The sequence below is a fragment of the Phyllostomus hastatus genome, unplaced genomic scaffold (genome assembly GCF_019186645.2).
Source record: "Phyllostomus hastatus isolate PE091 unplaced genomic scaffold, TTU_PhHast_1.1 phas_contig_40, whole genome shotgun sequence".
Taxonomy (NCBI): domain Eukaryota; kingdom Metazoa; phylum Chordata; class Mammalia; order Chiroptera; family Phyllostomidae; genus Phyllostomus; species Phyllostomus hastatus.
The window spans coordinates 40,286,302-40,314,276 of NW_025333872.1; the positions used below are offsets into that span (position 1 = coordinate 40,286,302).

At 36.0% G+C, this 27,975-nt stretch overlaps 2 protein-coding genes across 7 annotated transcripts in view; one reads left to right on the forward strand and one right to left on the reverse strand.

Moving 5' to 3' along the window:
• RARS2 (arginyl-tRNA synthetase 2, mitochondrial) overlaps positions 1 to 18,676 on the reverse strand; it is a 70,485-nt gene extending 51,809 nt beyond the window's left edge. The window contains exons 1-5 of one of the 3 annotated variants that reach the window (XM_045843307.1): positions 18,587 to 18,643; positions 8,328 to 8,401; positions 2,222 to 2,311; positions 1,928 to 2,027; positions 514 to 597 (exon numbers count right to left, since the gene is read on the reverse strand). In XM_045843307.1, coding sequence (XP_045699263.1) covers positions 514 to 597; positions 1,928 to 2,002 — 159 coding nt within the window. In that variant the 5' untranslated portion in view covers positions 2,003 to 2,027; positions 2,222 to 2,311; positions 8,328 to 8,401; positions 18,587 to 18,643. Of the gene's footprint in view, positions 1 to 513; positions 598 to 1,927; positions 2,028 to 2,221; positions 2,312 to 8,327; positions 8,402 to 18,430; positions 18,563 to 18,586 lie in introns of those variants that run through there. The other 2 variants (XM_045843305.1, XM_045843306.1) reach the window with 2 other exon arrangements.
• A 91-nt stretch (positions 18,677 to 18,767) lies between these two features.
• ORC3 (origin recognition complex subunit 3) overlaps positions 18,768 to 27,975 on the forward strand; it is a 60,941-nt gene continuing 51,733 nt past the window's right edge. For 3 of the 4 annotated variants that reach the window (XM_045843054.1, XM_045843055.1, XM_045843056.1), the window contains exons 1-4: positions 18,768 to 18,855; positions 22,163 to 22,217; positions 24,942 to 25,039; positions 25,888 to 26,032. In XM_045843054.1, the coding sequence (XP_045699010.1) occupies positions 18,832 to 18,855; positions 22,163 to 22,217; positions 24,942 to 25,039; positions 25,888 to 26,032 (322 nt within the window). In that variant the 5' untranslated portion in view covers positions 18,768 to 18,831. Of the gene's footprint in view, positions 18,856 to 20,634; positions 20,652 to 22,162; positions 22,218 to 24,941; positions 25,040 to 25,887; positions 26,033 to 27,975 lie in introns of those variants that run through there. The other variant, XM_045843057.1, reaches the window with a different exon arrangement.

Here is a 27,975-nt window from a genome sequence, read left to right on the forward strand (position 1 = left end):
TAAACTTATAAGATATATGTCTAATAAATCTTATGCTTCCAACAAATTATAGGCTACCAGAGAGCAGAAACCAGCAGTACTTTCTTACATTCAATACAGAGTCCATTAATTCATTCAACAGTTACCTCATACCTACCACTTGCCAGGCATTGTGCTAGGAACTGAAGATCCAATAGAGTTAGAAAAACAGAAACTGTAAGCCCTAATGAAAACTAGAGTTTAAAGGACAACAGGCATTAATCAAATAAAAGGAATGTAAAATAGAAACTATGGTAAGTGTTTCAAGGAGAGCTATACAGTGCTATGGGAGTGTATAAGTGAAGGGGTCAGAAAGCCACTGCCAGGAAATATTAAGATCTGAAAGATAAGTAGAAGTTAATGTGAGGTGGCCCTCCAGGCAGAGGCATTAGAATGTGCAAAAGCTTCGAGGTAGGAGGAGGCACAGTAAGTTAAGGAAACTACTGTAGCTAAAGCAGTGGGTAAAGATGCAAGAGCTGTAATACCCATTCTTACCTTTGTTAATAGTTCTCTATTTATTTTGAAATTTATAGTCCCTTGACCAGTGCTGATTTCACTCACCACTGTATCACATTTTAGCTGAAAAGACAACAAATGAAGTAAAATAAGTATGTTATAAAATAAGCCTAATAAGAGTTGTAGTTCTAAAACTATCCGATTTTCAACTGTCCAAAGGCAGCAGGTGGATCATCTCTTTCAGTCATTATATCTGAACTTGGGCCTTAAGCCAGTCTTTTATGACAGTCATTCTACTTGGGTAAGCATGTTTTCTTCTTTTCCTGATGAGAACAGTATTCTGTATTTTGAGTCTCTCCCTCTTTCTCATTCCCTCACCTCAAATTCTCCATCTGACATTGAAGAATAACAGCAACACTTTACGCACCTGGACAGGCAATGAACTATTTTTATCTCACCCACATTTTGCGAGGGCCACAGAACATGACATTCTGTCAGGGTCTATGCTAAATCACTTGTACCAACACATGAAATGTAAATAATTTAAATACTTGGTATTCAATGAGTATGCCTTAACATTTTAACCAACTATTCAAAAGCACCTAACATACCCATGGAACTTGAAGGAATACCTGATGTCAATGAGAAGCCAGTAGTTTTTAAGACTAAATATTGTAATTAGGATGGTTCTACTCCTGGTATAATTCCTGAGAAAAATCTGAGGTGGTTCTTGATCAAATAAATATTTACTCAACTACCAAACATCCTTTACAATTCTCATTGTTCAAACATTGTTTTCTGTGATGACTTTCACTATTCTAGGTCTATAGGGTACCCAGACACCTCTTTTGTGTCACATATAATAACCTTATTAGAAAAAAATACCTTGTCCAACATCTGCCTTTTCTGATGGTATTACACTAACAATTTGGTCATTGTCTACAATTCTTTCAATTCCCCCTTTAGATACCAAACTTAACAGAAAAATGAGAAATTAAAGAGGTTTATTAAATCATCTAACTGTTTTCTCTCTACAACCATGATTCTATTTCCATCTAATCATTTCCTCTCATATTTTAATGATCATCTTCTCAGAAACTCATTTTAAAAAGTGCAACCCACTGCTCTAATTTATCAAGCTTGTTCTCCTAAATTCAGAAGTTCATCCAGCTTCAACATGAAATTTTAATTATCACTTCAGTCCTCCTGTAAGCAGTTAAACAAAAAAATTGAACACTGTCAGCTCAAGAGGAATGGTTTGTAACTAAACTGAAAAATCACCCTAATCTTATAGTACAAGGGTAAAATGAATTTAAGTGATATTTTCCAAGGCACCTTCAACATAGAAACATTAATAAATTCATTATTATTGCTGAGATAGTCTGCTGAGTATTTTTTTCCTTAAAATAATAAGTGTATTACAAAGTCAAAAAAGGTAATAGTGCTAAAGTACCTTCTCTGCCAGTCTTGTGGCTTGAACTTGAATATCTGGTCTTGAATGGTCACTGTTCTCCAACAGAGACTCCATAGAAAGCTGAAAATCAGCTATTTCTCTGAAGACAGACATTGAAATAGGAAAATGTTGTTGTTACTCTGCAGACATTACTAGTATGACCCAAAAAAGAACAAATCAATATGGGTTCTCCATATTGACATAATTTTATAAGAAAAAGGTTGTTACGCTTTCAATATATAAAGCAAAGAAGTTAAAAATATTATAACCTTGTATATTTATTTAGAACTTTACCTTTTATCATCTTATAAAATTCTTCTTCTTCTATTATCTACTTGTATTGTACAATAGCTTCATATCTCTGTGAGATAAGTAGAACAGCCACTTTGAAAAAAGTTAAGGCCTGACATGTTAGAAAGTAAGCATGTGAGTGTTCATCACATTATTCTCTATAATTTTTTCTGTAGGTTTGCAATAGTTCAAAGTGTAAAATAATTTTTAACTGACACAGAAATACCTATATTATTACCTATATTGAACATCTGATATTTAATAAGGAACCAGAGAATGAGACTCTATGAGCAGAATAAGTGGGTTGAACCAGTGTCCGTCAAGCCTACTGGACATTGACACAAAAGGACACATTTTGTAAACTAATGAGCAAAATAGAACCAGAGGCACAGAATCATGGAGCAGACTGACAGAGGTAAGAGGGGAGGAGGAAAGAGGAGACTGTTTAAAGAAGGTGAAGGGATTAGTCCAGGAATATGTGCAGATCCATGCACATGGACGACGGGGGAAGGACTAACTATGAAAGTGGGGGGCAGGCTGGGTAGAGGGAGCCAGAGGGGGAAATAATGGCAACAACTGTAAAACATAAATTTAAAAAGGAAAAGAAAAGGACACATTTTAGAGGGGCACAAATGACTCCATTGTCATCACTGTTAAAATTTAGAAGCATGTCAAAAAATTGTGTCTCTTCTATTTAATAGCCCATTAAAGAACCCAGTCAACAATGACAATAAAGAATTTTCCTGAGCATTCTTCAATTATCCAGCAGACTAGTGTGAATTATACTTACCTACCCAAACTTATCTACTGATATTTAAGCTATAACTTAAACAGACCCATGTCTGTCTATTAATCAGTGCCTGTGTGATCTTGGGCATGTTGCTTAAACCTCCCTTGTAACCTCAGTGAAATGGTAATAGTACCTACTTCATAGTGTTGCTGAGAAATTAAGTTCTTGTCAAATAATACTAATCCTAATTCTAATGTTAAATACAAAATGTTTAATAGTACCAGTATTGAGCCCTGGGGAATTATTCTGTCCGTAGTTCTTATACTAGCTTGGTTGGAAAACTATACTTTTTTTTTTCCTAAGAGTATTCTCTAATGATTAAATGACCATCTGATTTTTCTAAAGATTAATTTTAACTGTAGAGACTCATATACAGTCTAAATGTATTTATTTTATTTATTATTTCCAAAGTACTCTGATAGCTTAGTCAAGTGTTTGTGCCAATAATGTGGGAAATTGAACAAATCAGTTTAATAAAATGGGAATAACAAAATAACACACAATTTTTAAATGAAAAAAATTTAAAAGTAATACTATTAATTGAAATAGTATTACTATTATACTATCATAGTATACCATAATAATATTAATTGAAATTATACAGATTTGAATAGGCCAAAGATTAAACTATGATTTTTGACATTTGGCTAGGATACTTTATAAAAGGTTAAAAATAACCATAAACATACAGAATGATTCTCAAAACATTTAGAAAACACAAAGAGGTCATAGGATTTTCTATAGATAGTTTTTAAAAATGAATGGTAGGAGGCATCTACAATTTTATTTTAGACATAAATAATAAAAAAGTTCAATTTAATTTAAAATTTAATTATCTAAATTGAGTCACAAATATCCCCAATTATTTCACTGGTAGGAAAATTTTTTAAAAATCATTATTTTAGTCTATTAAAAATGATTAACAATAATTTATTAACTAGGAATATTTAAAACATGAATTATGAAATGATGTGAAGGGTTACTTGGCAGTAAAAAAAGACCAAAAAGAGAAATAAATGCTTTAAGGAGCTATGCAGGAATCAACCAGACTTGACCTACTTCCCAGTTTTCCATTTTGGGAGCTTTCAGTTATATACCTACAAGGAACTTTTTGCTCTATTTAAAGATGTAATTCTTGAATGTGAATTATGTTAAAAATCAGAACTGGAAACATTCTAAATGTCTATCAGCAGGGGAGCATTTAGAGTATTATTTAGCCATTGTTAAAAGTGATACTTACAAAAAAAGAATGATGTCAAGGGAAAGGATTAAAGAACCAAACATACAGTAGTTTTATAACTGTTTTCTTACAGGCTGCCAGATATGTTCAAAAAGAAAATATGAAAATATACCAGCTTGCTAACACCAGATATCTTAATGCAGTAAGACTAATGGGAATTTTTTTCTCTTCTTGTACTTCTATAATTTCCTAAATTTCCTTAAAATTATGTTTTGCTTTTGTGATAGAAAAACAAATTAATTAAAAAAACCTTTAAAAAGACATAACACCTAGACTATGAAAAACAGTAGTTGTCAAAATAAGCCATGGTGAAGCAGGAGAGTGAGTAGGGGTGTCTACTGTCATTGGCACATGGTCAGTTTTGTTTGTTTCATTTTGGGAGCTTCCAATTATATACCTTTCTGCTCTATTTAAAGATGTAATTCTTGAATGTGAATTATGTAAAAAGTCAGAACTGAAAACATTCTAAATGTTTCACTCAGAAAACATTTAGAAACAAAACTGGCTATGTATTAATGACAGTGATTGATGGGTACATAGGGGTCATTAATCTATTTCTTCTACTTTAATATTTAATAAATATTATTAAATTAGTATTAACAACTTAATATTATTATTAAATAGTAATAAATTGATGTTTAAGTTAAAAAATAGTTTAGAAAGCAACAGCTACTTTCCCACTCCTTTTGAGGAGCTGCTGTTGTTGTGCTAGAGTGAAATCCCTGGACTTGAGTACTACTGGCTTGTAACAATCACTAATCCTCTCTACTATGATCAGTACTAAACAGAGGTTCCACCATAGCTGAAAATATAATTGAATTAGGAGACCTAAGCAAATTGATTCATATCACATTAAATAAGCCACATTAACAAAAATAACATGTCTTAATCTCCTGGCACTAAGGATTTTAGAATAAAGTTAGAAATATAGAACAAGTTAGCCTTGGTTTTAGTACTCTAAAAGACATTTGGGTTATGACAAAGCATTTGTTTTAAATAAATGTAATATGTAGAATTTTAGACTTGTAGCCTAGAAAAATTGAGGTCCTCTTCAATATTTACTTTCTATTAACGACAATCTTAGTACTTCAGATTGTTTAAATGCAGCTACCAAAAGGAGCTCTAGGCAGGTAAAGGAAGTCTTATTCAAAAGATAGTCCAAGGCAGGTCAGTTTATTAAAGGCCTTTGAAACATAAAAGAAAAACAGAGATAATCCCATGATTATGCAGAATGTCACTGATAGTTTTTATGAAATAGGTAACCAGTTTAGAATAGTATATCCATTTATATATAATCATAAGTTCTTAGGTCAGTAGTTGCATTGTTCTTAGAATTCAATATAGAGGAGGTTGTAGGGGGCCACTTTTAAGATATTCTGTTTTATAATGCCATATGTAGCTTTCTTTTCCTTTTTCACTTATCTCTTTGTCCTATTCTGGGAGCAAGAATATTTATCCTGCTCTTATTTAAAATCCTGACAAAGGGGACAAAACGTAAGGACATATTGATAGTGATGGTTCTATCTTTATATCTTTCTAAAGCTTAGGGCTTAAATGCTTACTATGCAGTCAATTTCTTGTCATTATTAATTAACTTAGAGGGTATTTTATCCAAATGTTACAGTTTTCTAGCCAAATGATAAACGCTTATTATTTATTTTTTAAATATATTTTATTAATTATGCTGTTACAGCTGTCTCATTTCCCCTCTGCATTCCCCTCCACCCTGGACACCCTCTTCCACCCACATTCCACTTTAGTTCATGTCCATGTGTCAGAAGTTCTTTAGCTTCTACATTTCCCATACTATTCTTACCCTCCACGTATCTATTTTCTACCTACCATCTATGCTACTTATTCTCTATACCTTTTCCCCCTCTCTCCTCCTCCTACTCCCCTGTTGCTAACCCTCCATGTGATATCCATTTCTGTGGTTCTGTTCCTGTTCTCGTTGTTTGCTTAGTTTCTTTTGGTTTTGCTTTAGGTGTGGTTGTTAATACTTGTGAGTTTGCTGTCCTTTTACTATACATGTTTTTTCTTTATCTTCTTCTCTTAGACAAGTCCCTTTAACATTTCATAAAATAAGGGCTTGGTGATGATCAACTCCTTTAACTTGACCTTATCTGAGAAGCATTTTATCTGCCCTTCCATTCTAAATGAATGCTTTGCTGGACAGAGTAATCTGGGATATAGGTCCTTGCCTTTCATGACTTGGAATACTTCTTTCCAGTCCCTTCTTGCCTGCAAGGTTTCTTTTGAGGAATCAGCTGACAGTCTGATGGGAACTCCTTTGTAGGTTACTATCTCCTTGTCTCTTGCTGCTTCTAGGATTCTCTCCTTCATTTTTACCTTGGCTAATGTAATTATGATGTGCCTTGGTGTGTTTCTTCTTGGGTCCAACTTCTTTGGGACTCTCTGAGCTTCCTGGACTTCCAGCAAGTCTATTTCCTTTGCCAGATTGGAGAAGTTCTCCTTTATTATTTGTTCCAATAACTTTTCTACTGGTTGCTTTTCCTCTTCCTCTTCTGGTACCCCTATAATTCAGATGTTGGATCGTTTAAAGATGTCCTAGAGGTTCCTAAGCCTCTCTTCATTTTTTTGAATTCTTATTTCTACATTCTTTTCTGGTTGTTTTTTTCCTTCTGGTCCACACCATTGATTTGAGTCCCAGTTTCCTTCCCATCACTATTGGTTCCCTGTGCATTTTCCTTCATTTCTCTTATCATAGCCTGCATTTGTTTATCTAATTTGCGACCAAAATCAACCTATCTGTGAGCATCCCGATCACCAGTGCTTTGAACTGTGCATCTGATAGGTTGGCTATCTCGGTCGCTTAAAAAAACTGGCTCTGGGGCTTTTAATTCTGTTTAAGCCACCTTTTTTATTTTATTTTATTTTTTCCTTTGGTCTGGTTGTGCCTGTTATATATGAGGGGCAGAGCCTTAGGTGTTCACCAGGGCAGGGTACTCCAGTCACTGGGTTGTGACATTGTATGGGGGTGCGGGGTCCAAGAGGGAACAATGGCACTTGATCCGCTCTCCGTGGGACCTCAGTCCCTTCCGCTGCTTCCCCCAAGCAAACTGGGCCCCTCTAGAGTCAATTCCCGTGTAGGTGGGCTTGTGCACACTGTGGGACCCTCCAAGAACCTCTCCTGCGAGGCTGGGAGTCCCTCCCTGCTCCTCAATCCCCACAGGTGTTCTCAATCAGTGCCCCAAGGCTCTATTTCCCAGCGCTGTGATCCTGGGTTGCTAGCAGTGCCTTGCTTCATAATTGCCGCCTTGCTGGGTCTGCTGTTTGCCACCCCTTGGCTGAGGCCTGCCAGCTGCTGCTTGTGCGCTCAGGGTCCACCCGCTGCAGTCTTGCGCGTAGAAGCCTTACTTGCCTGGGCCCAATGCTCTCCCCACTGCAACCCATGTCTGGCTGCCCGAGTCCGCCCTTCCTACCAGTCTGGATGAACGCATCTATTTTCCTGGTTGTCCGACTTTCATTCAGATCAATTTTCTGTCAGATCTGGTTGTTATCTTGTTTCTAAATTGTTGCTGACCTTATTTTGGTTGTGCGATGAGGCACAGTGTGTCTACCTATGCTTCCATCTTGGCCAGAAGTCCAACACTTACCATTTAGAATGACCAAAGTCACAAAGAGATAGATATGTCCCTGCATTCCATAAGGCAACTATTGGTTGCACGTAGTCTTAACCAATAGTTCTCCACATCACCAAAAGTCCTCAAATGGAGACAAGAAAAAACCCCGACAAACAACCCCCCCCCAAAAAAAACCTAGCAGGTAAATATTGTACAATGGCATTCAAGCATCAGATAGATGTATAATCTTTAAGAATCTTTCAACTACAAACTTAGTTCTTTTATTTGCTGTTACAGAATGAAATCTTAACCTTATTCTTCATTCTTCTTCAAGACTTTGCCATAATTATAGTTAACAGCATAAATAAATATCAAAACAACACAAGCATACTACTATGGTTAATTCCAAGGACTACTCTGTAAATTGAAGAGTAACTTTTTTTTTGTATATTTACAAAGTCAACAACATTTTAAATTGTTATGAATATACTTAACTCTTTCCTGGAAATTGGAACAGCAGATATTGACTTGATTAAGTTTTCTGGTGGAAGATCCAATACTCTGGAAAGCTAAAAATAAAAACAAAATGGAGCATGACTATTAATATATTTGTTCCAGATTCAATGGAATACTCAGCAATAAAAGGAATACTGAGACACTTAACTAAACGAGTCTCAAATGCACTATGCTAAGTGATAAAAGTCATTCAAAAGGCTACATACTTTAAGATTCAATTTATTTAAAATTCTGGAAAAACCCAAACTGTAAGGATGAAGAACAGATCAGTGGTTGTCAGAGATTGAAGGTGAGAGGGTTTGATGATAAGAAACAAACATAATTGTTCTCTCTTCCCCAAAATGAATTTTATATATGTATATTTAAAAATAAATTATTTTTTAAAAAGGAGATAAACCACAGAGGAACCAAATGTAATTCATTTTATTCATTCATGAAGTATTTATTGAGTACCGATTTTGTGCCAGACCCTGTTCTAGGAATTGGGGATATGGCAATGAACAAAAGAGACAAAAATCTTATGGCACTTAAGCATACACAAGCAAGCAAACAAATATTGAGAAAAAATCTGTTCCCCAGGCCCTATTAAAAGTTTAGCAGAATAGCAAGGGTCGGGATATTTGCTCCTTAAATGACTGTAATGCGTGGGTAGCCACAGTTGCAAACTACTGCCCTAGTCAACCCCCTTTATTGACTTATTCTTACATGACAGGCACATCTTATATGCCTTAATTTTTCGTTGAAACAATCCCATGACTTTCACACTATCATACTTTATTTCATGAATGATGAAAGTGAAATACAAGAATTTGTGTAACTGGCTTAAGTGGAAGAGCTTGAATGTGAACACAAGCAATCTAAAACATGAACCTCCGCTAGACCCCTGTGTCATACCTGCATCCTATCCTTTCAATGAGAAATGCTTAAAAACAGTGAAATAGCAGTACAGCATAGTGAAATTAAAACTGTTTTCATCTTTCTTCCCCACCTCCTCAATTTTTATGAAGGCTTTGCAATGGACAAACCATGGCTGTTGAGGGAGAAGACAAAGGAGAAATGGGGTAAACAGGAAAAGTAAAGAATGTAAAAAGAAATCTTCAGAGTTGTTTGTAAGTATTCCCAATAGGAGTAAAACTAAAACCACTGTCTCCTGACTAGTAACATTACTCTGAAATTGTAAAAAAAACTTTGTTAAATTTCACAAATGTTAAAAAAAAAAGTGGAAACTTGCAGACCTGGAAAAGCTGTCATATATTTTTAAGATGCTGTGTACATTTCTGCTTTGATCTAGTATACGTTGACTTTTAAGTACATAGGATGTCTGGTTCTCCATCAACAGATACACTAGATAGGCAGAATCCAAAGACATAAACTTCAGAAGTGATAGCCAAGGAAGGATACAGCACATTCTGAAGAGGAATGGGTGCAGCCTGTTTAGCTATGCTCCTAACTTAAATTAACAACCCTCATTAATACCCCAAATCCAGAGGTATTCCTCTCTCTATGAATAGGAGATGCCGGAGAGCTGCAGGAGAGAATTAGTAAAACAGAGAAGTGAATTCCAGCACCTTCCAGCAGAAGTGAAGATTCCAGGACAGCACACTGGGAGCCTCCCCAGTGGAAACACAACACTCGTACATTCCCCAATTACAGGAAATAAATTTTGATTTGGTGTTGCATGTGCAGTGAGAATCAGAGGAACTTTTATGCAAATATGAAAAAATATCAGGGCTAGGAAGCAAAAATCTAATATGCCAAGTTAGAGTTCAGGAATATATGTACAGGTCACCACAACCTACTGGAGAGACAAAAAGAGGAATGTGGAGCTGCAGAGTTTATATTTTTATAACCAAAGAAGTGAGGTGAGCCAAGAACAAATCTGAAATGGAGAGTGAGGAAATCACCTGCACAATGCAGGAAAATATACAAAATTTTTGGGCAGAGCTGACAAGCCTGAGCAAGAGGAAAAAAAATAAGCATAAATAGGCAGAGAGAGAGAGCGCGAGCACGCGCGCACACACTAGCGCACACACTCTTACTTGAAGAGGGAAGGAAAAAGAGAAGGAATGTGGTATACAGGAGACCAAAGAACTCTTATCTAGAAGAAAAATATAACCCAATGAAGACAAACACATTCTTCATAAGTGCTTCAACATTTGTAAATGCAATAAACGACAACTAAAAGACATGACAAACAGAATGAGATAAAAAGGGAGTTTAAAAATTAAATAAATTGATAAAATACTTTTAATACAGAATGATTAAGAAACACAAAGGAAGAGAACAGTCATAATTAAAAATAAAAATATGACATAGAAGTTCTAAGATAATTAGAGAATACAGTTATAAAAACATAAAGTAACCAGAGAAAGATAAAACGATTGCATTGAGATAATCCAACCTTAGGATACTTGGTGTCCCTAAAATATAAAAAGAGCAGCAAAGAAGCAAGAGAACAGGAAGATGGGTACATTGGTTTTCCAGCAGCAAATATGTAAGGACAGAGACAAAGTCCAAAGCCACTCTTCAAAAAGTGATAGCCAAAGAAAGATGTAAAACATTCTGAAGCAGAGTAGAGCAGCTTTAACAGAGTGCATCCTAACTTGGTCTCACTCATCTGAAGCTATAGAGATAAATCATCTCCTCCCCCCTCAAAATTAAAAGTATTTGTAGATATATATCTTGGTTCCTTCAAAAGCAGGACCTGAGAAAAGGATTACATGTAGGTAGTTCATTTGGAAGGTGACTCCTGAGGGCAGAAGTGATGACTGGGGAGAGTAAAAGAAAAGAGAAAAAGTTAACACAACATTGTGCTATCAAGGCAACTGCTATAGGCACTGGGAGCTTAATTTCCATTACTACCTCCTAAGAAGTATACATGGTATCTACCAAAATTGTCTATCCCAAAACAGGAGCTTCCATACCCCATTGACGGGGGGCTGTCCTTGATATTAACTCAGTCACACCTGAGCTGAGTATAGGCAGGGATCAGCAGGCTTTCAGACTGAATGGGATGCTGTTAGCAGTGAGTGAATTGAGGCACATGTGAAACTGTTCACACAAGTCGTAGCTGGAATCACAGGTGTGACCAAGTGATGGGAGGTAATAGGGCATCATATTCAATAAAACGAAAAACCCTGAGGAACCAAATCTAAACTGTAGTATACAGCAGTAAACTGAAAGAACTAAACCTCCATGCATCATTATAGATTTTTTAAAGAATTGAGGCAAACAAACAAAACTCCAAGTTGCAGAAGGATAATTACAGTTTGATGACCACTTATATACAATTTAATAATTAAAAATTAATTATTGCAAATATTATTAAAATCTCCTGGTTAACCACCCCTGCAAATTCTCTTTCCTCATATATGAGGTTTTGTGTTTGCCATATCTGTGCATGTCACTTACAAGCTATGAATGCATATCAATTAGTAATGGGTGCCTGAAAATTATCTATATTCTTCTTCATGATTCAATATTTCATTAAAAAAGACACAAACTGAATCTATAGATCAAAGTAAACTACTATGTCAGGATAATGTAACAGAAAATTAACACTGAGCTACATCTGGGTAAGTTGTTAAATTTAAAAATCCAGAGATGAAAAAATGCACTTTGTAGCCTTGTTACCTAATTGTGAAGAACATGAACTGGTTAAAGCAAATAATTTAGCAATGATATTATACAAGACTAGATTCATCCACTAGAGAAGTTGAAGACTGGTATGTTTGTTTCACCTGCTCAGTTGTTGTTTTTATTTCTAAAATAAAGATTTTTGATTATTTTCTAAATCTATTTTGATATCATTTCTAAACATGCTAACTTTCTACTGATTAAGGAAGCCTCCTTTTGATACGTCCAGGATTATTTTATCTGAGAAGTCATAAATTTTTTTTAATATATTTTATTGATTATGCTGTTACAGTTGTCCCATTTTCCCCCCTTCACTCCCCTCCACCCTGTACACCCTCTCCCACCCATATCCCCCCTTTAGTCATGTCCATGTGTCATACTTATAAGTTCTTTAGCTTCTACATTTCCCATACTATTCTTACCCTCCATGTATCTATTTTCTACCTACCATCTACGCTACTTATTCTCTGTACCTTTTCCCCCTCTCTCCTCCTCCCACTCCCCTGTTGCTAACCCTCTGTGTGATCTCCATTTCTGTGGTTCTGTTCCTGTTCTCGTTGTTTGCTTAGTTTCTTTTGGTTTTGCTTTAGGTGTGGTTGTTAATACTTGTGAGTTTGCTGTCCTTTTACTATACATGTTTTTTCTTTATCTTCTTTTCTTAGACAAGTCCCTTTAACATTTCATAAAATACGGGCTTGGTGATGATCAACTCCTTTAACTTGACCTTATCTGAGAAGCATTTTATCTGCCCTTCCATTCTAAATGAATGCTTTGCTGGATAGAGTAATCTGGGATGTAGGTCCTTGCCTTTCATGACTTGGAATACTTCTTTCCAGCCCCTTCTTGCCTGGAAGGTCTCTTTTGAGAAATCAAATTTCTTTTGAGAAATTTGAGTTCCCAGTCTGATGGGAACTCCTTTGTAGGTTACTGTACCCTTATCTCTTGCTGCTTCTAAGATTCTCTCTTTCATTTTTACCTTGGCTAATGTAATGATGATGTGCCTTGGTGTGTTTCTTCTTGGCTCCAACTTCCTTGGGGCTCTCTGAGCTTCCTGGATTTCCTGGAAGTCTATTTCCTTTGCCAGAATGGGGAAGTTCTCCTTTATTATTTGTTCAAATATGTGTTCAATCTGTTGCTTTTCCTCTTCCCTTTCTGGTACCCCTATAATTCGGATGTTGGAATGTTTAAAGTTGTCCTGGAGGTCCTAAGCTTCTCCTTGTTTTTTTGAATTGTTATTTCTCCATTCTTTCCTGTTTGGTTTTTTTTCTTCCTTCTGGTCCACTCTATTGTTTTGAGTCCCAGTTTCCTTCCCATCACTACTGGTTCTCTGTGCATCTTCCTTCATCTTTTTTATGGTAACCTGCATTTTTTTTCATGTAACTTGCGCCCAAAATCAACCAATTCTGTGAGCTTCCTGATCACCAGTGTTTTGAACTGTGCATCTGATAGACTGGCTATCTCTCGGTCGCTCAAAAGGATGAGTCCTGGGGCACTGATCTGTTTTTCTGTTTCAGACACGTCTATGTCTCTCTCTCTTTTTTGGTCTGGTTGCTCCTCTTAAGGTGAGGGGCGGAGCCTTAGGTGTTCACTGGGCTGGCCACCCCAGTCGCTAGATTGTGACATTGTATGTGGGGGCAAGGGCAGGAGGGAACAATGGCAGTAGCTCCGTTCTCCTGGGACCTCAGTCCCTTCTCTGGGATCCTGGGTTGCGCGCTCTATCTCGGTCCACAATTGCCACCTCACTGGGTCTGCCAGCTGCCGCTTACGTACTCAGGGTCCACCTGCTGCGATCTTGTGCGCCCCAGATGCCCTACGCGCTCCCGGTTGCCTTATGTGCCCAGTTCTCCCTGTCTGATATCATTTCTAAACATGCTAACTTTCTAGTGATTAAGGAAGCCTCCTTTTGATACGTCTAGGATTATTTTATCTGAGAAGTCATAAATTTCTTTTAAAAAAAGTAAAGTTAAAAAAATAAAGCAGCATGAGCCCTTCTTTAAAAACTCTACTTATAAAGAAATCCAGCTACTCAAGCCACGTACCAGGAAAAGCACTGACAGTAAGCATTTATCCAACTTAATATAAAATGAACAGGATAAAAGTTAGGTGTGCAGATAGGTTAATAAATAGACTATGAGTGTTACAAACTTTGAGTGAGAAAGTTACTCAGATAAATTTTAAAGTCTTCCTGTCTACCATGGGTTGATACTGCCTAAATCTGAAACGTCAAGATTTGAAAGAAACGCTCCAAGTTGTAATATTCTGCATAATCTCTTTTCTTAACTGCAGAGGACTCATTTAGGAAATACATCAATAATTCTTTGCATTGCACTTTGGTTTCTTTTTCTTTCATTATATTTAAGCAAAACTTTGTTTAATATTTTTTTCTGTAAAACAGCAGTTAAGTTATGGATGACACATGGGGAATCCTAACACTATTACACTTTTAGTAGTTGGAGATTTTTCATCATAAAACAAGAAAAAACGCAAGCAAACCTAAATTAAAAATAAAAACCCATTACAATGCAGTCCAATTTTTATAAAATGCATATCTATCCAGTCTTCTTTTCTATCTTCCTTCCTTCTTTTTTCCTGCCTGTATACTTGCAAAAAGAATAGATCTAAAATTAAGGTCAACCTGTCAATGATGATTATTTACAGGGAAGTTTAAATTCTTTTGTATTACTTAGTTCTTAACAATGAACAAGCATTATTTTTGCAAAAATGTAACAGAGTTTTTTTCTATACCAAAGCACAACTTTATAAAAGTACTACTAAGGAATTCCCATTGAAAATTAAGTAAGGTTCAGATATGTATTGTAGCTTTCTGGTGATCTAGCCTCATGTGGTACAAAAAGCATTCACTGAGGGTAAATGTATTACTATGTCCCCCACATCAGAAAGCCTTTGGGATGGTAGTGGTGCAGAAAGGGGGTTCAAAATAACATCCTCAGCATTCTAATTTAATATAATAATGAATAATATTTATTTAGCGTATACAATGCACCAAACACAATCCTAAATACTATATACATATTAATTCATTAAATCCTAATGAAACCTATAAAGTAGCTAAATAATGTCCCAGATTTTTATGAATGCAGGACAGAGAACTTACCCATCAGAGAAGCTTGATACAAACCCACATGTCCTCATGATCAGTGTTCTTAATCACTAATGTACCAGTGGTTCCCATACTTTTACACACTGGAATGACCCAGAGATCTTGAGAAAACATTGATGCCTGGCTCATGCAAATATTCTGATTTTATTAGTACAAGGTGTGACCTGAGCAACAGGATGTTAAAAATTTCTTGGGTTGATTGTAATGTGCAGTGGCAATGTGCAACTGTACCATTCCTTTCTGCCTCCTGGTCATCCTTGGTTAGTGGTTATCGAGCCTGGGTGAACAGCACAATCACCTGATTATTTTTAGAGCTTTAAGACCCATGCCAGGCCAATGGACCTACATTTAAGTATTTTTTAATGCTTCTCAGATGATTCCAGTCTGTAGCCAAGCCTTGAGAACCACTGCTTAGGAAGATGCCAGCTGCCCTCCATGTTAACAATCAGTGTCCAGACTATGTGTGCTTTTAATTACAGAAATATCTTTCAAATACATGGGGCATGCGTGCGCACACACACACACACATGATAAAAGAACCACTGTTAAGTGGTGAAATGTCAGAGAGCATGGTTTTTAATTTACCTACACTCTCACAGATTCATAATTATTCTGGAAATAATAACATTGTATTTACTGCTTTTTCTGATGGGAATGTGGCTTACAGGTTTTCTTAGCTACAGGATTTTTCTTTTCTTTTTTCACTTTCAGGTAATGGGGCCATTCCTGGTACTGGGCTTCATCTAGGCTACCACCGGTGTAACAAGGGCCTATTGATAACTATCTACTTAAGGCCTCATATTGATGACAGAAAAAAGCTTTAGAGAATGAAAAATACTATACTCAAAAATAAAATAATAAAAGACTGTAACAGTAAAGCTCAAATGTAACAGAGATAACCACAAAATATTAAAAACAGTCCTTGAGAAATAAACTAAATAACACAACTGAATGAGGAAGAAATCTCAAGCTGAAGGTAGGGAGCACTTCTTCAAGGAGTATCTAAAGTGAAAAATCCATGCACTCCAGATCTGGTTTGGAAACCTAAGACCAGAGATACCAATGTGTAATATAATAATGGCTAGTATGTATTAAATATTTACCAAGTACCAGGTGCAATTCTAAGCCTTAGATTTGGCAATCTAAAGTCAGAGATTGTACTATAATAGAATCCTTGGCTCTCTGTATGAGAAAACACATTAATTAATTAAATTTGGGCAGCTCTTAACCACCCCTTTCCCAGGCACACATAATTCCTATTCCTCATAGCCAGGTACTGAACACAAAGCCAAAAAATATCCTGTCACTCTGGCTCTAGAAAAAAATTCTAAATTCAGCTAGGAGCCAAGTTCAAGATTAAAATATCTGGTAATCACATAAAAACCCTAATTTTGCTAATGCAAAAGAGATCCTTATGCTTTAGTAACCAGACTTCTAGGTGACAGAACTGACATCTTAATGAAAATTTGCTGTGTTTTTATCCATACAATAGTCTGCAAAGCGATGAGTCTTAAAATTCTTGAAAGGGTATCAATTATTCTTCCAGATCTTAAATTACTTAAACTGTTAATAACCTCTGGTTCCTCACTCTGACTTCCTAATATAACCAGGTGAAGTATGGACATTTGCCACCAAGAGCCAATGAACAAGCAGTCCCACATTTGCAGAGACTTTCCTCATGTACAAGCTTGGATTTGCTCTGACTCAAATAGGCAGCAAATAAGGTAACAACGAAAACTTCAGGGTTCAGAAGACATTTTCCCAAATGACTTGGAGGGTAAGGTTGTTGAAATATTCTTTCTCTTCTTTATTAAAGAAGTGTTGGAAGATGACTCTAAATCAAGGAAAACAGGGTCTCATGTTATCTTTGGAGTTATCAAAAACTGAGGCAGGCAGCCAAAATGACCATAACATAAATGAGCACTGTTCAAATTAGATCCTTTAGAATAAAAATTCAGATCCATCACCAACTTCACCAAGTGTGGAGAACACTGAAGAATAAAGAAACATTGGGTTGGCCAAAAAGTTCCTTAAAATTAGTTTTGTATTCTTATCCTCTGAATTGGTCCTAGATGGTAATTCTCTCAGTGGTCCCCAAACTTTTAGGCACCAGGCACAGGATTCACGGATGACAATTTTTCCACAGCAGTGTGGGGTGGGGAGGATGGCATGGGTGGTTTCAGGATGGTTCAAGTGCATTACATTCAAGCTCACCTCCTGTTGTGCAGCCTGGTTCCCAACAGGCGGGAGGTTTGATGACCCCTGATCTAGGTGATCAGTGGTCTGAACATATGAAAGTGATTCTTTTCCTTCAGAGAGTAATTAGAGGATTACCTGGAGGTTTGGTGTATATCCAGACATTAATGTGGGACTGGGAAATTTAAAATTTTAAGTTTCCAGGCTAGTTAAAACAATAATTGAATTGTTTCCTCATACATCAATGTACTTGATTTTAGTAATTTAGCAACTTGACTATAGTGATTCCATTTTATTGGGTAGACCAAACAGCCCATTATGGTTTTTTTTCCCAATAAAATGAAAGACACATTTTTCAATTTCCCCAATGACTTTACTGATTTGGACATTTTGAGTATGTCAGCTTATCTTCCACTATTGGCTTCCAGTGGGTAAAGGCCAGGGGACCTGCTAAATATCTTCCAATGCATAAGACAGCCCCACAGCCAAGAATTATTTGGCCAAAATGTCAATAGTACCAAGAAACTTTGCAAACCCCTTTTGACACGTTGGATTAGTCACAGCACCTTCTCCACACGCAGCACAAATCTTTCTGCGCTTCAGCTGCGTTTTTACTTTTCTCAAAATAATAAAGCATAATACACCAAAACGTTGCATATCTTCTATCATCTTCAATATTAAAATGGCCACACAAAAGTTCGCCAATTTTGATAAGACTTTTTGAATGCACACTGGCTGATATGACAGCTGTCACAATACAACCTAACAAAATTGTTTTGAATGAAATTAAGGACAGATAAGCACTATCAGAGCCATTGGGGAAAAAGAACAGACTTTCTGGCCAACCCAATACTATACGAACTCCCTGTTTTTCTGTCTTCAGAACACTCTGTGTATTACACAGCTGTATTTCTGGTTTACAAACCTTAAGACCCTTGGGTAAATCTTTATTCATTTCTAGCTAAAGCCTCCTGATTTCACTAGGTCAATATTAATTTCTATGGGGTCTAATCATGGCCCAATGACTTTTCACCCAGATAAAGCACACAACGCTCTAGGGTGGAAAGGACTGGGGGAAAAGCAAAAAGTGCTTTTCAAAGTGAAAATTGCTCTGAGCCGCATGCCCTACCGTCATCAGCTGAAACATCACCAAAGAAGGGGGAGAAGGCGGCAGAAATAAACAGGGTTTTCTCAGAACCCGCCATCCCGCTGTTTGAGGACGGCCCACCGCGGTTAGATGGCTTCGGGGTGCGGGGGCCTCCTTCTGCCAGTTCCCGGTCCGTACCTGACAGGCGATGGACCTGCGGAAGCCACACGCCATGTTGGCCTCCTACGAAGCGAGTCCCTGCACTCTAGTCTGGAGCCACACCCCGCCTTCTGCAGCCCCGCCTCAGCGCGCCGGAAGCCCGCCCCCGGAGGGTGATGCCAGCCAATCAGGAAGCCCAATAGCCAGCCACTAACCTCTGCCCTGCTGCCGCGGTGGAGCGCGGGAAATCCCGAGTTTCTGGATTCCTGGGAGCCGCAGGGACCATGGCCACCTCCTCAGTGTCCAAGGTACGTAGGGGCGGGCAGTTCCTAAGACTCAACGACAGCCTCTTTTTCTTTTCAGGAAGGCACGAAGCGGAGGTTACATAGGTTTAGGTGTGCCGACTTCAGGGTAAGGTGCAGCGGACAGAGGTGAGGGTCTTTGTTCCTGGTCCAGTTGAGGCTAACTTTACTTTGGAAGCAAAGACGCTCACGTGCCTTAGTGTTTTGGTTGGGAGGACCTTTAAATTGTTGAGGAGGTGGAATGCTCGGAGGATGTGCCCTAGTCTCCCGTACTTTTTCCTTCTCACAAATATTTATTGTGCGTCAACCACTCCAGTGGGTACCAGGATACAGAGTAGACTCAGTTTTTGCACTCAAACACATTAAACAGAGAAACTGACCACAAGTTGTGAAAAATGTTAGAAAGAAAGAAAATTCTAAGTGAGAGAGCAGAAGAACGTGAAGAACCTAATCTAGATTGCGGAGGATCAGGGAAGGCCTTTGGAGAAAGACATTTTATCTGCTATTTGAAAAATGAGTCGAAATTAGGTAGAGGTTTGGGAAGAGGGGGGTGCAGTTTTAGCAGAGAGAATGACATGTTCTTTGGACCAGAAGGTGGAAATAAAATGGCATATTTGTTCGTATAATTAGTAGAGATAGAGAAGGGGGTCTTAGAAAAAACTGTAGGATGTGTGTATGTGAGGAGATCATAGACCTCATATTGGCTGCTTAGATGGCCAGGGATTGCAAGACAGTGTAGTCGGTAAGATGATGAACTTTAAAGATTTGTTGTTCAGTGCTGTAGCCACTAGACACATGTGGATATTTAAATTAAAGTAAAATTTTAAAAAATTAAAAATTCATTTTCTCAGTCTCACTGGCCACATTTCTAGTGCTCATAACCACCTGTGGCTGTGACTACATACTAGTGCGGATTATTTTACTTCCCTCATTACTGGAAGCCCTGTTGGATAGCACTGCAGTAGACAAAGACCTTTCTTTAATAATATGAGTGCAACTGGAAGCCCTTTCAGTTAAGCTGTCTGATAAAGCTGAGAATGCAGATGAAAAAGCTGCAAAGACATTTCTCGCTCTGTTAAATCAGATTAATGAAGAGGATTGCACCATGGATCTAACTTTTAATTTTGATTTAAATTATGAGAAGCAGTGCCTTCCAAGACTACACATACCAAGGAGGAACTACAAACTTAGGGTTTAAGTTTTCAAAGGATTGACTAACTGTGATGTTAGAAGCAAATGCTAGAAGAGATTTAAGGGCTATTTTTTTTTTTTAATTAGGGTTGGTGCTGGTTTTGTTTTGCCCTGGTAGTAAAGTTCCATAGTTTTTGAGTGGTTTGTCCCCTAATCCTTTTTGTTGTGTAAGACTCTGAATTTTGGTATCTGGCAAAATTGGGAGTGTTTTTTTTTTTCCAAGAAGGTACTTATGGCATAACAGAAATGGTTGTATTGAGATGGTTATGAAGGAGTTCTTGCATGAATAAGAATCTTTAAAGACTATTTCTGGAGTTCATGAAATTGCTGGGGGGTTTTTTGCCCCTAACCTACTAGACTTCTCTTTCTTTGTCATATTTTCTTGCTGTCAGCTGTCCTCCTAGATTCTTTGTCCATCTCAAATAACATTCCTTGATCAGGAGTTAAGAGTGGTTAACTTTATTACTACCATTGCTATAAATTATGGTTCATTCTTGGTATTCTTTGTATCTCATGCCTTTAAAGCTCCTTTTCCTTTTCTGAATTGCAGATGGACATAGAAAGGAGGCAATGCCAAGCTTGCCATGGTACCACACCATTTTTCTAAATATGTATGTGTATTTTATATAGTTCCACTAGTAGCAGATACAAAAGTATATATAAGGCAGAGTTCTCACTTTGGATCCCGTAATCCAAATGACCACTTTATATTTTCACTGCTGTCTTCAGCACTATCCTGAGATGACTTTTTCTAGATACATATTTTCCTTTTCCTTAGAAATGGCAATCTTAAGTAGCTGTCCATGATATGTGGCTTTAGGATTGGTAGAATAAACATAAGACCAGTAGCTTGGGGGCTATGTATCACTAGTCAAATTATAACATGAAACTATGTGTAGCTAGGAAATTACCAGGAATATTACTTGGCAAGCATTCCTTCTGTATGATAATTAGGTCTAATGTCTATGTTAACACTATCCTAAACATTGGGGAAATGATTATGAACTGAATGCAATCTGCTCTGAAGGTGCTCACAAACTACTTTGGGAGACAGACCCTAAATAACTGTGATACAGTGTGAAAGAGATTTAAAATAAAGATATTCGAGTAGTGTGAGATCTTAGGGGAAGGAGTATTTTAACTAGAGAATTGGAGATTTCCCAGAGTGGGTAGGTTTGAGTTGACCAATAATGGATGAAAGAGTAAGAGTTTCTCAGATGAAAAAAGGTGACACAAAATAGCCTACATTATATATTTCCCATCCACGTTCTAGATAGTTGGATTTTAATTTAATTAAGAAATAAATCATTCTTTTGGGCCCTGGCTGGCGTAGCTCAGTGGATTGAGCGTGGGCTGGGAACCAAAGTGTCCCAGGTTCGATTCCCAGCCAGGGTACATGCCTGGGTTGCAGGCCATAACCCCCAGCAACCACACATTGATGTTTCTCTCTCTCTCTCCTTCCCTTCCCTCTCTAAAAATAAATAAATAAAATCTTTAAAAAAAAGAAATAATTCTTTTGAGATAGGAGCACAACTATTTTGTATCTTCTCTTTTTTTTAGACTTTATTTATTTTTAGAGGGGAGGAAAGAGGGAAAAAGAAAGGGTGAGAAACATAAGTTGGTTGCCTCTTGTAGACATCCCGACTGGGGACCAAACCTGCAACCCAAATATGTGCCCTGACCGGGAGTTGAGCCAGCAACCTTTCACTTTGTGGAATGATGCACAATCATCATTCCAATGTATAAAATAGGTCAGGCCTATTTTATATATTCTCGATCTTCATTTTAATGTATACTAATATTCTTTCTTCTCTAAGTTTTATAAAAATGGAACCTTTCTGAGTTAAATTTCATCAGCATTTGTTTTCTTTTCTACCTCTAAAGTAAGGTCCCTAAGAGCAAAATCAAATGTAAACATCCCATGGGAAGGAGGAGAAAGAAATGCATAGTTCTTGTATTGCTTAAGAATTTTCCTTCTATAACTTGGATAGAAAATGGATTATTTCTTAGCATTTTAAAGAAATACATTTAAAAAATTTGCTTATCCATAAAATACTTGGTTAGTAGATTTACTGATCCTTGGCTACGTTGACTTTGTGATTTTTTTCCCCTTTTTTTACAGGGCTGCTTTGTGTTTAAGCCAAACTTAAAGAAAAGAAAGACCTCTGTGCCTATAGGTAAGATGTCTTAATAACAGATTTGTTAGTTTTCCTTCCCTAACTGAATTTAGTAATTCTCTTCTGTTGACATAGCAGTTACCTTACAAGGCATAGGACAAAGCAATAAGGGTACAACCCTAGGGTTCTAATCTAAAAGGAAATACAAACATACCTTCAAACGGCAAATTGAAAAGTAAATGTCCTTCAAAGGATATGTCACCATTCTTTAGAAGAGATTGTCTTAAAAATCTTAGTGGTTTCCTAGGGTAAAGTATAGGAGTTGACTGCAAAAGGGCGGGAGGGACTTTTATGGAGTGAGGGAAATGTTTTGTAGATTTGAGGGGGGGGGTCATGTGACTGCAGGCTTTTGTTAGAACATATCAAATGAGGATACATAGACATAAAGAACTTTCTCAGTGATGTTGTTAGTGGCAGAGCCAGGTTTTGAAACCAAGCTGTCTGATTCTCAAATCCATGTTCTAACCATTACTTAGTACTGCCTCTCAAACTATGAGATGAATTTTCACTTAGAACCTTTTGTATTAAATTGCAGCTATAATTTATTAAGATTTGTTTAAAGTTTTTAGTTATATTAGTAAACCTAGTGTTTATAACTGTATAATATGAACTTTGAAGTACCTTAGGTTTATTCCATTATGCAGATCTAAGACCAACAGGTCCTGTTATAGTATGAAAATCTTAGAGGAATTGACCCTAACTTTAAAACAGATGGAGCAGAAATGAGGAAAACATATCCAGATTTTAGCACTTGCCTTCAATGTCTTCAGTTCTCAAAACAAAATTGTCTGAATAAGTAGAGAGATGCTCTGCATTGTGCCCCACAACTGTCCCCTGACTTGAAGGCATTTTGACGTGTGCCTAAAAAAAGACTGATACCTCTCCTTCTCCTCAGTATTCTGTGGAGAGAGAGAGAGAGATGAATTGTAAGGAGCAAGAGCTAAACTGTCAGCAGTGAAAGCTGATAGTCATTGTTTACCTCCTCTCAGTGCTTACTTATTTTTTACCTGCTTACTTGGTAAATGACTGAGAGAAGTTGTGGTAACAGGTTAAAGGGTCCTACTGCTCTTGTTTTCCAATTTCTGACACTTTGTTCAGTATTTTGATGCAGCATCATTCACAAAAGTATTTATGTCTTGATTTGCCACTTTAACACTTTATGTTTTTACTCATTTTCAAAGATGACTGTTTTTGTTTTGTTTAAGGCAACCTTGTTATTCTTGTCTCTTATTAGTAGTATATCTCCTTGCTTTTTTAGTTTGTTTCATATTATAAACTTATCTGTCATTTATCATATGATGACTTCAGTATATTCTAAGCCTTTTGATAAAATTAAAAAATCAATGTTTGTCCCAAACCAATTCAACTACGATTAGAAGTGAAGTTCCTTAACATGAAAGAGAATTTCTATTCCAAACTCTTACTTAACATTAAATTTGATGTTGGAATACTGGCAGCATTTTAGTGAAGTCAGGAACAAAATGTATACTTTTACAATTATGTAATATCATTAACATTCTTGCTATTACAATAAAATACCTAGAAGTAAACAGGAAATATAAAGCAAAGTAGAAAACTATAAGGAATGTAACATTGATTAAAGTAAGAGTCTTGGAGTGTTTTTGGATGTGAATTTTTACCATATTAAAAATATCATTTCTCAAAAAAATATTTCTTCCCAAAAAGTACAGATTGTCTTTTATCCAGTCAAAATACCAGTGTAATTATTTTCCAGAAATGACAAAATTAGTTGGAAGGAATGGTTTAAAAATTTTTGAAAAAGGATGATGGTGTTTGTGGTGATGGGAGGAAGACCTGGACCTATTCAGTATTAGAATGAACTGTGAAGTTACAGTAATTAAAATAGTTCAGGATTGTTCTGGTTGGATTCAGTAGAATGAAAAAAAAAAGTTAAAAAATAGTTCCAAGTGTGTATATGAGTATTTAGATGATAAGGGCATCCCAAATCAGTAGAAAAAGAATGTTTTTTAAACCGAAGATTTTATATATAACCCAAGTATGAGTCAGAAAATCAGTTTAGTGGGTCATGAAAGTTTTAAAAAACAATAGAAAACATTTTGTATCACATGATAAGGGTAAATATTGTTTTGTGGGACTTTATTATATGTATGTGTGTTGGATTATGATGTAAGATGTATTCCTTAATGTGGGTCATGCTTGCAAAAATTTGAAAACCACTGCAGTAATTGGTATTTGGGTAAATGGCTAACCATTTGGAGGAAAACATTCCAAAAGTGTATAAAGTAATACAGACAGAATAAATAAAAGTCTGGGCTAAAACTATGTCAGCTGAACAAATGAACAACAATAGTAGTAGTAAGAATCATTTAATAAAGAAGAGCTCAAAGCCAATATATGAAGCAAAGTATACAAGGCCTTAGAAGAAGAAAATAATGAAAATATGTTAATATTAAACCTCAAATCGAAACCATTAAATAAAAACAAAGTGAGAAGTAAATAATAGAAATACATTCTAAAAATTAAAAAGCTATTTAATCTTATAGACAGAATTATAGTAAAATATAAGATATATAAATAAAATTAAATATCAAGGATATTGAATGTTACCTATCCCCAAATATATATATATATTTGAGGCATATAAAAAAATTTCAACCCCATTACTTACTGTGTGACCTTGTACAAAGATTTTCTAACTTTTATTAATAAGAAAGACATTGACTTAATCTTTTCTGTTTTCAGAGGAGTATTTTAATAAAGGAAAAAATGAGTCTGAGGACAGTAAGCTTCGATTTGAAACTTACCAGTTGATATGGCAGCAGATGAAATCTGAAACTGAGGTGAATACTTTTTTTTAATAACAACATTTCTCTAGTACCGTAAATCTCATATTTGTTGCTCCCTATCTTTTCTACCAGTTTACAAGAGAATTGGTGACATGTTGGAATATTGTTTAAGTACAATCTGTATGTCCTTAAAAAAAAAAAACACTCACATTCCAAGTATTAATCATAGTTTCGGGTACTGGAATATATGTTTATAATGATAGTTCCTAAGGCAAGGGGCCTTTACATATCCTCACAGCTTTGAGATACTGGCATTCTTCAAATTATCCATTCAGTTACACAAGTAAGAAATGAGGCTATTTCTAAACTACTTCACGCTCTGTTACTATGCTATGTATATTCCAGGTCTGAAAAATTTATTGTTAGCAGATTCATTGTTCTAGGGCCAACATCTTAAGTGGGATTGTTTTGTTTGACCAACACAGTGTTGTATTGGGTTGGCCAAAAAGCCCATTACATGTACAACAGCTCTAGTAGTAGTTAGTTGTTTTTAACTTCCTTCAAAACAATTTTGTTAGATTGTATTGTGACAGTTGTCGTATCATTGTACATTTTAAAAAACTTAGAAAAATTGGTGAATAGCGTAGAGGCTATCTTTCATTTGTAAGGTTTTCATTTGTAAGTCAATGTTTGTTGAATGAATAAATGAGGTTCTTTAATTAGGGAATCCAAAGCACTAATCACTGGAGATCTAAGAGAAAAACATTTTTTATTTCATCATGATTGTAATTTTACATGTAATCTTTGGAATTGAATTCATGACAGTTTTCTTTCCCAAATTTAGAAAGACACAGCAGATTATTACTAATAATAATCCATGAAGTTTTGTGTGTTCTGTGTAGCAACTGCAAGAGGAATTAAATAAAAACCTATTTGACAGTCTAATAAAATTTCTGCAAAAGTCTCATTCTGGATTCCAGAAGAATTCAAGAGACTGGGGCTGTCAAATAAAACTCAGAGAAATTCCAACTGCTGCTCTTATTCTAGGTATGTACATATTTGTTTTCTTAAATTGGTGGTTTTGTTATTGAGAATAGTAGGGAATAATTTATAGAATCAAACCGATTATAGTTTGTTGGGCATACTTTCAAAACCAATAAAAGTTCTTTATACTGATTATACATTTGCTAATTTAAAAAAATTGATTTGGATTAGCTAGTATCTTCCAAATTTTTGTCTGAAAAATGTTGGGGAAATATATTTGTGTTACTCTTTTCTTGGTTAGTTATTTTATGAAAATACATGAGATTTGAATTTGGTAATAAAGAAGCCAGCAGTATATTAATAGATTCTGTTTTAATATCTTTTTATCATCTCTTCATTGCAATTACTCTATGACCTTAATTTTATTTCCCTGTTCATAGCTTTTTAATCTTGGATTGTTATATTCTATTGTATAATAGTGATTGTTTAAAAGATGGTTTGGATGAATTATATATAAATTGCTTTCAGACTGCAGGTTTAAATTTCTTAGTTACTTAAATTTCCATCATTAACATTCCGTTTTAACCAGCCGTCTGGATTGCAGGTAATGGAAAAATTTTTCCTTGGAATATTAGCAAATTTTCTTCACTCCTTCTGAAAAGAAAGTTGAATATATTTGGATTTCTTATGTACTCTTAAGTGCACTTTCAATATATTTATTCAGAATTTGTTATAAGAGTAGGATCTGAGATAAGAAATTCTTTAGTCTAATACTGCCTAATATTGTTCATTATATACTTGATATTCAGGAGAGTATTTCTCCATTTTAATATACCTACAAATAATCTCTACGGGATCTTAGTAAATGAAAGCTTTCACTAATAAGTCTGGGGTAGGACCTGAAACTCTGCATTTCAAACAGGCCTGCAGCTAATGCCCATGCTACTGATCCTGGGACCACTCTGAATAAGACTCTGTAGAATGATTTATAATGCTGTGGACCAGCTTTTCAGTGCAGCCTGCCACTTAATTTCAAAACCCCTTCCATTATGGGTGAGAAACTGATGGCTGCCTTGGACTGTTTCCTGCTTTCTTTTCTGTATTGCCACGTTGCAGCAATTGCAAGTGGAATGGGAGAAACACAGTTAAGAGGCCTGGCTGATAGATTGTTGGTGAGAGCACTATTTATATCCCTTTTCTGCTTTCTGCCAAAAGTAGGAAGGAAGCTAATAGAAATTATGTGTTTCAAAGTCAGTGGCTTGAGGAGAACATTTTTTCAGTTAAAGATTCTGATTATCTTGTTTCTAGTAGACAGTTCCATTGTCTTAAGGAACATAGTGTTAAATAGCTTATAAATTCAGTCAGACAGGATAAGCCAGTGTTTAGTAAATTCCTGAATTTGTTCAGAGATGTAGTATCACAGTCACAGATCATAATGCATGCTCAGATATCATTTCAATACTTAAAAAAAATCTCAAAGATACTTAAGTATAATTGCATATTTTCTGTTTTCTCAAATGTATATGGTCTATTTATTTATTTTAGTGTGTGTCCATTTAAAAAGAGCCTGCCAACATTTTTTATGTGTTGGCTCTTCTAGAAAAAAAAATGTTGATTATTGGTGGTGGCCTGGATGATTATGAACCTTTTCTGATTAGCAGTTGAAGTTTTATAGGTGCAAGTCTCAAGTAGTTTCAAGATGTCTGCTGCTGGCACCTGCCCAAGTGCCAAAGCACTTTCTAGAAATTACAGATTGTGATGTTAGGGAAGTTACCAGTTAATAGAATTTCTTCCAAAGTATGTGGGGACATTTTCACTCAACTCTGATAACAACATGCAGAGCTCTAAAATTCTGATTTGTGGAAATGGGAGTCAGGGTTTTGTAAATACCTAAAAGACCTAAAATTATAATTTGTTTTTAGGTTCTTTTCCTCAGAAATCAGTTCAGTGTACACTTTACCTATTATGTTATTTACTACTGTGATCATAAATAATATTACTGATTG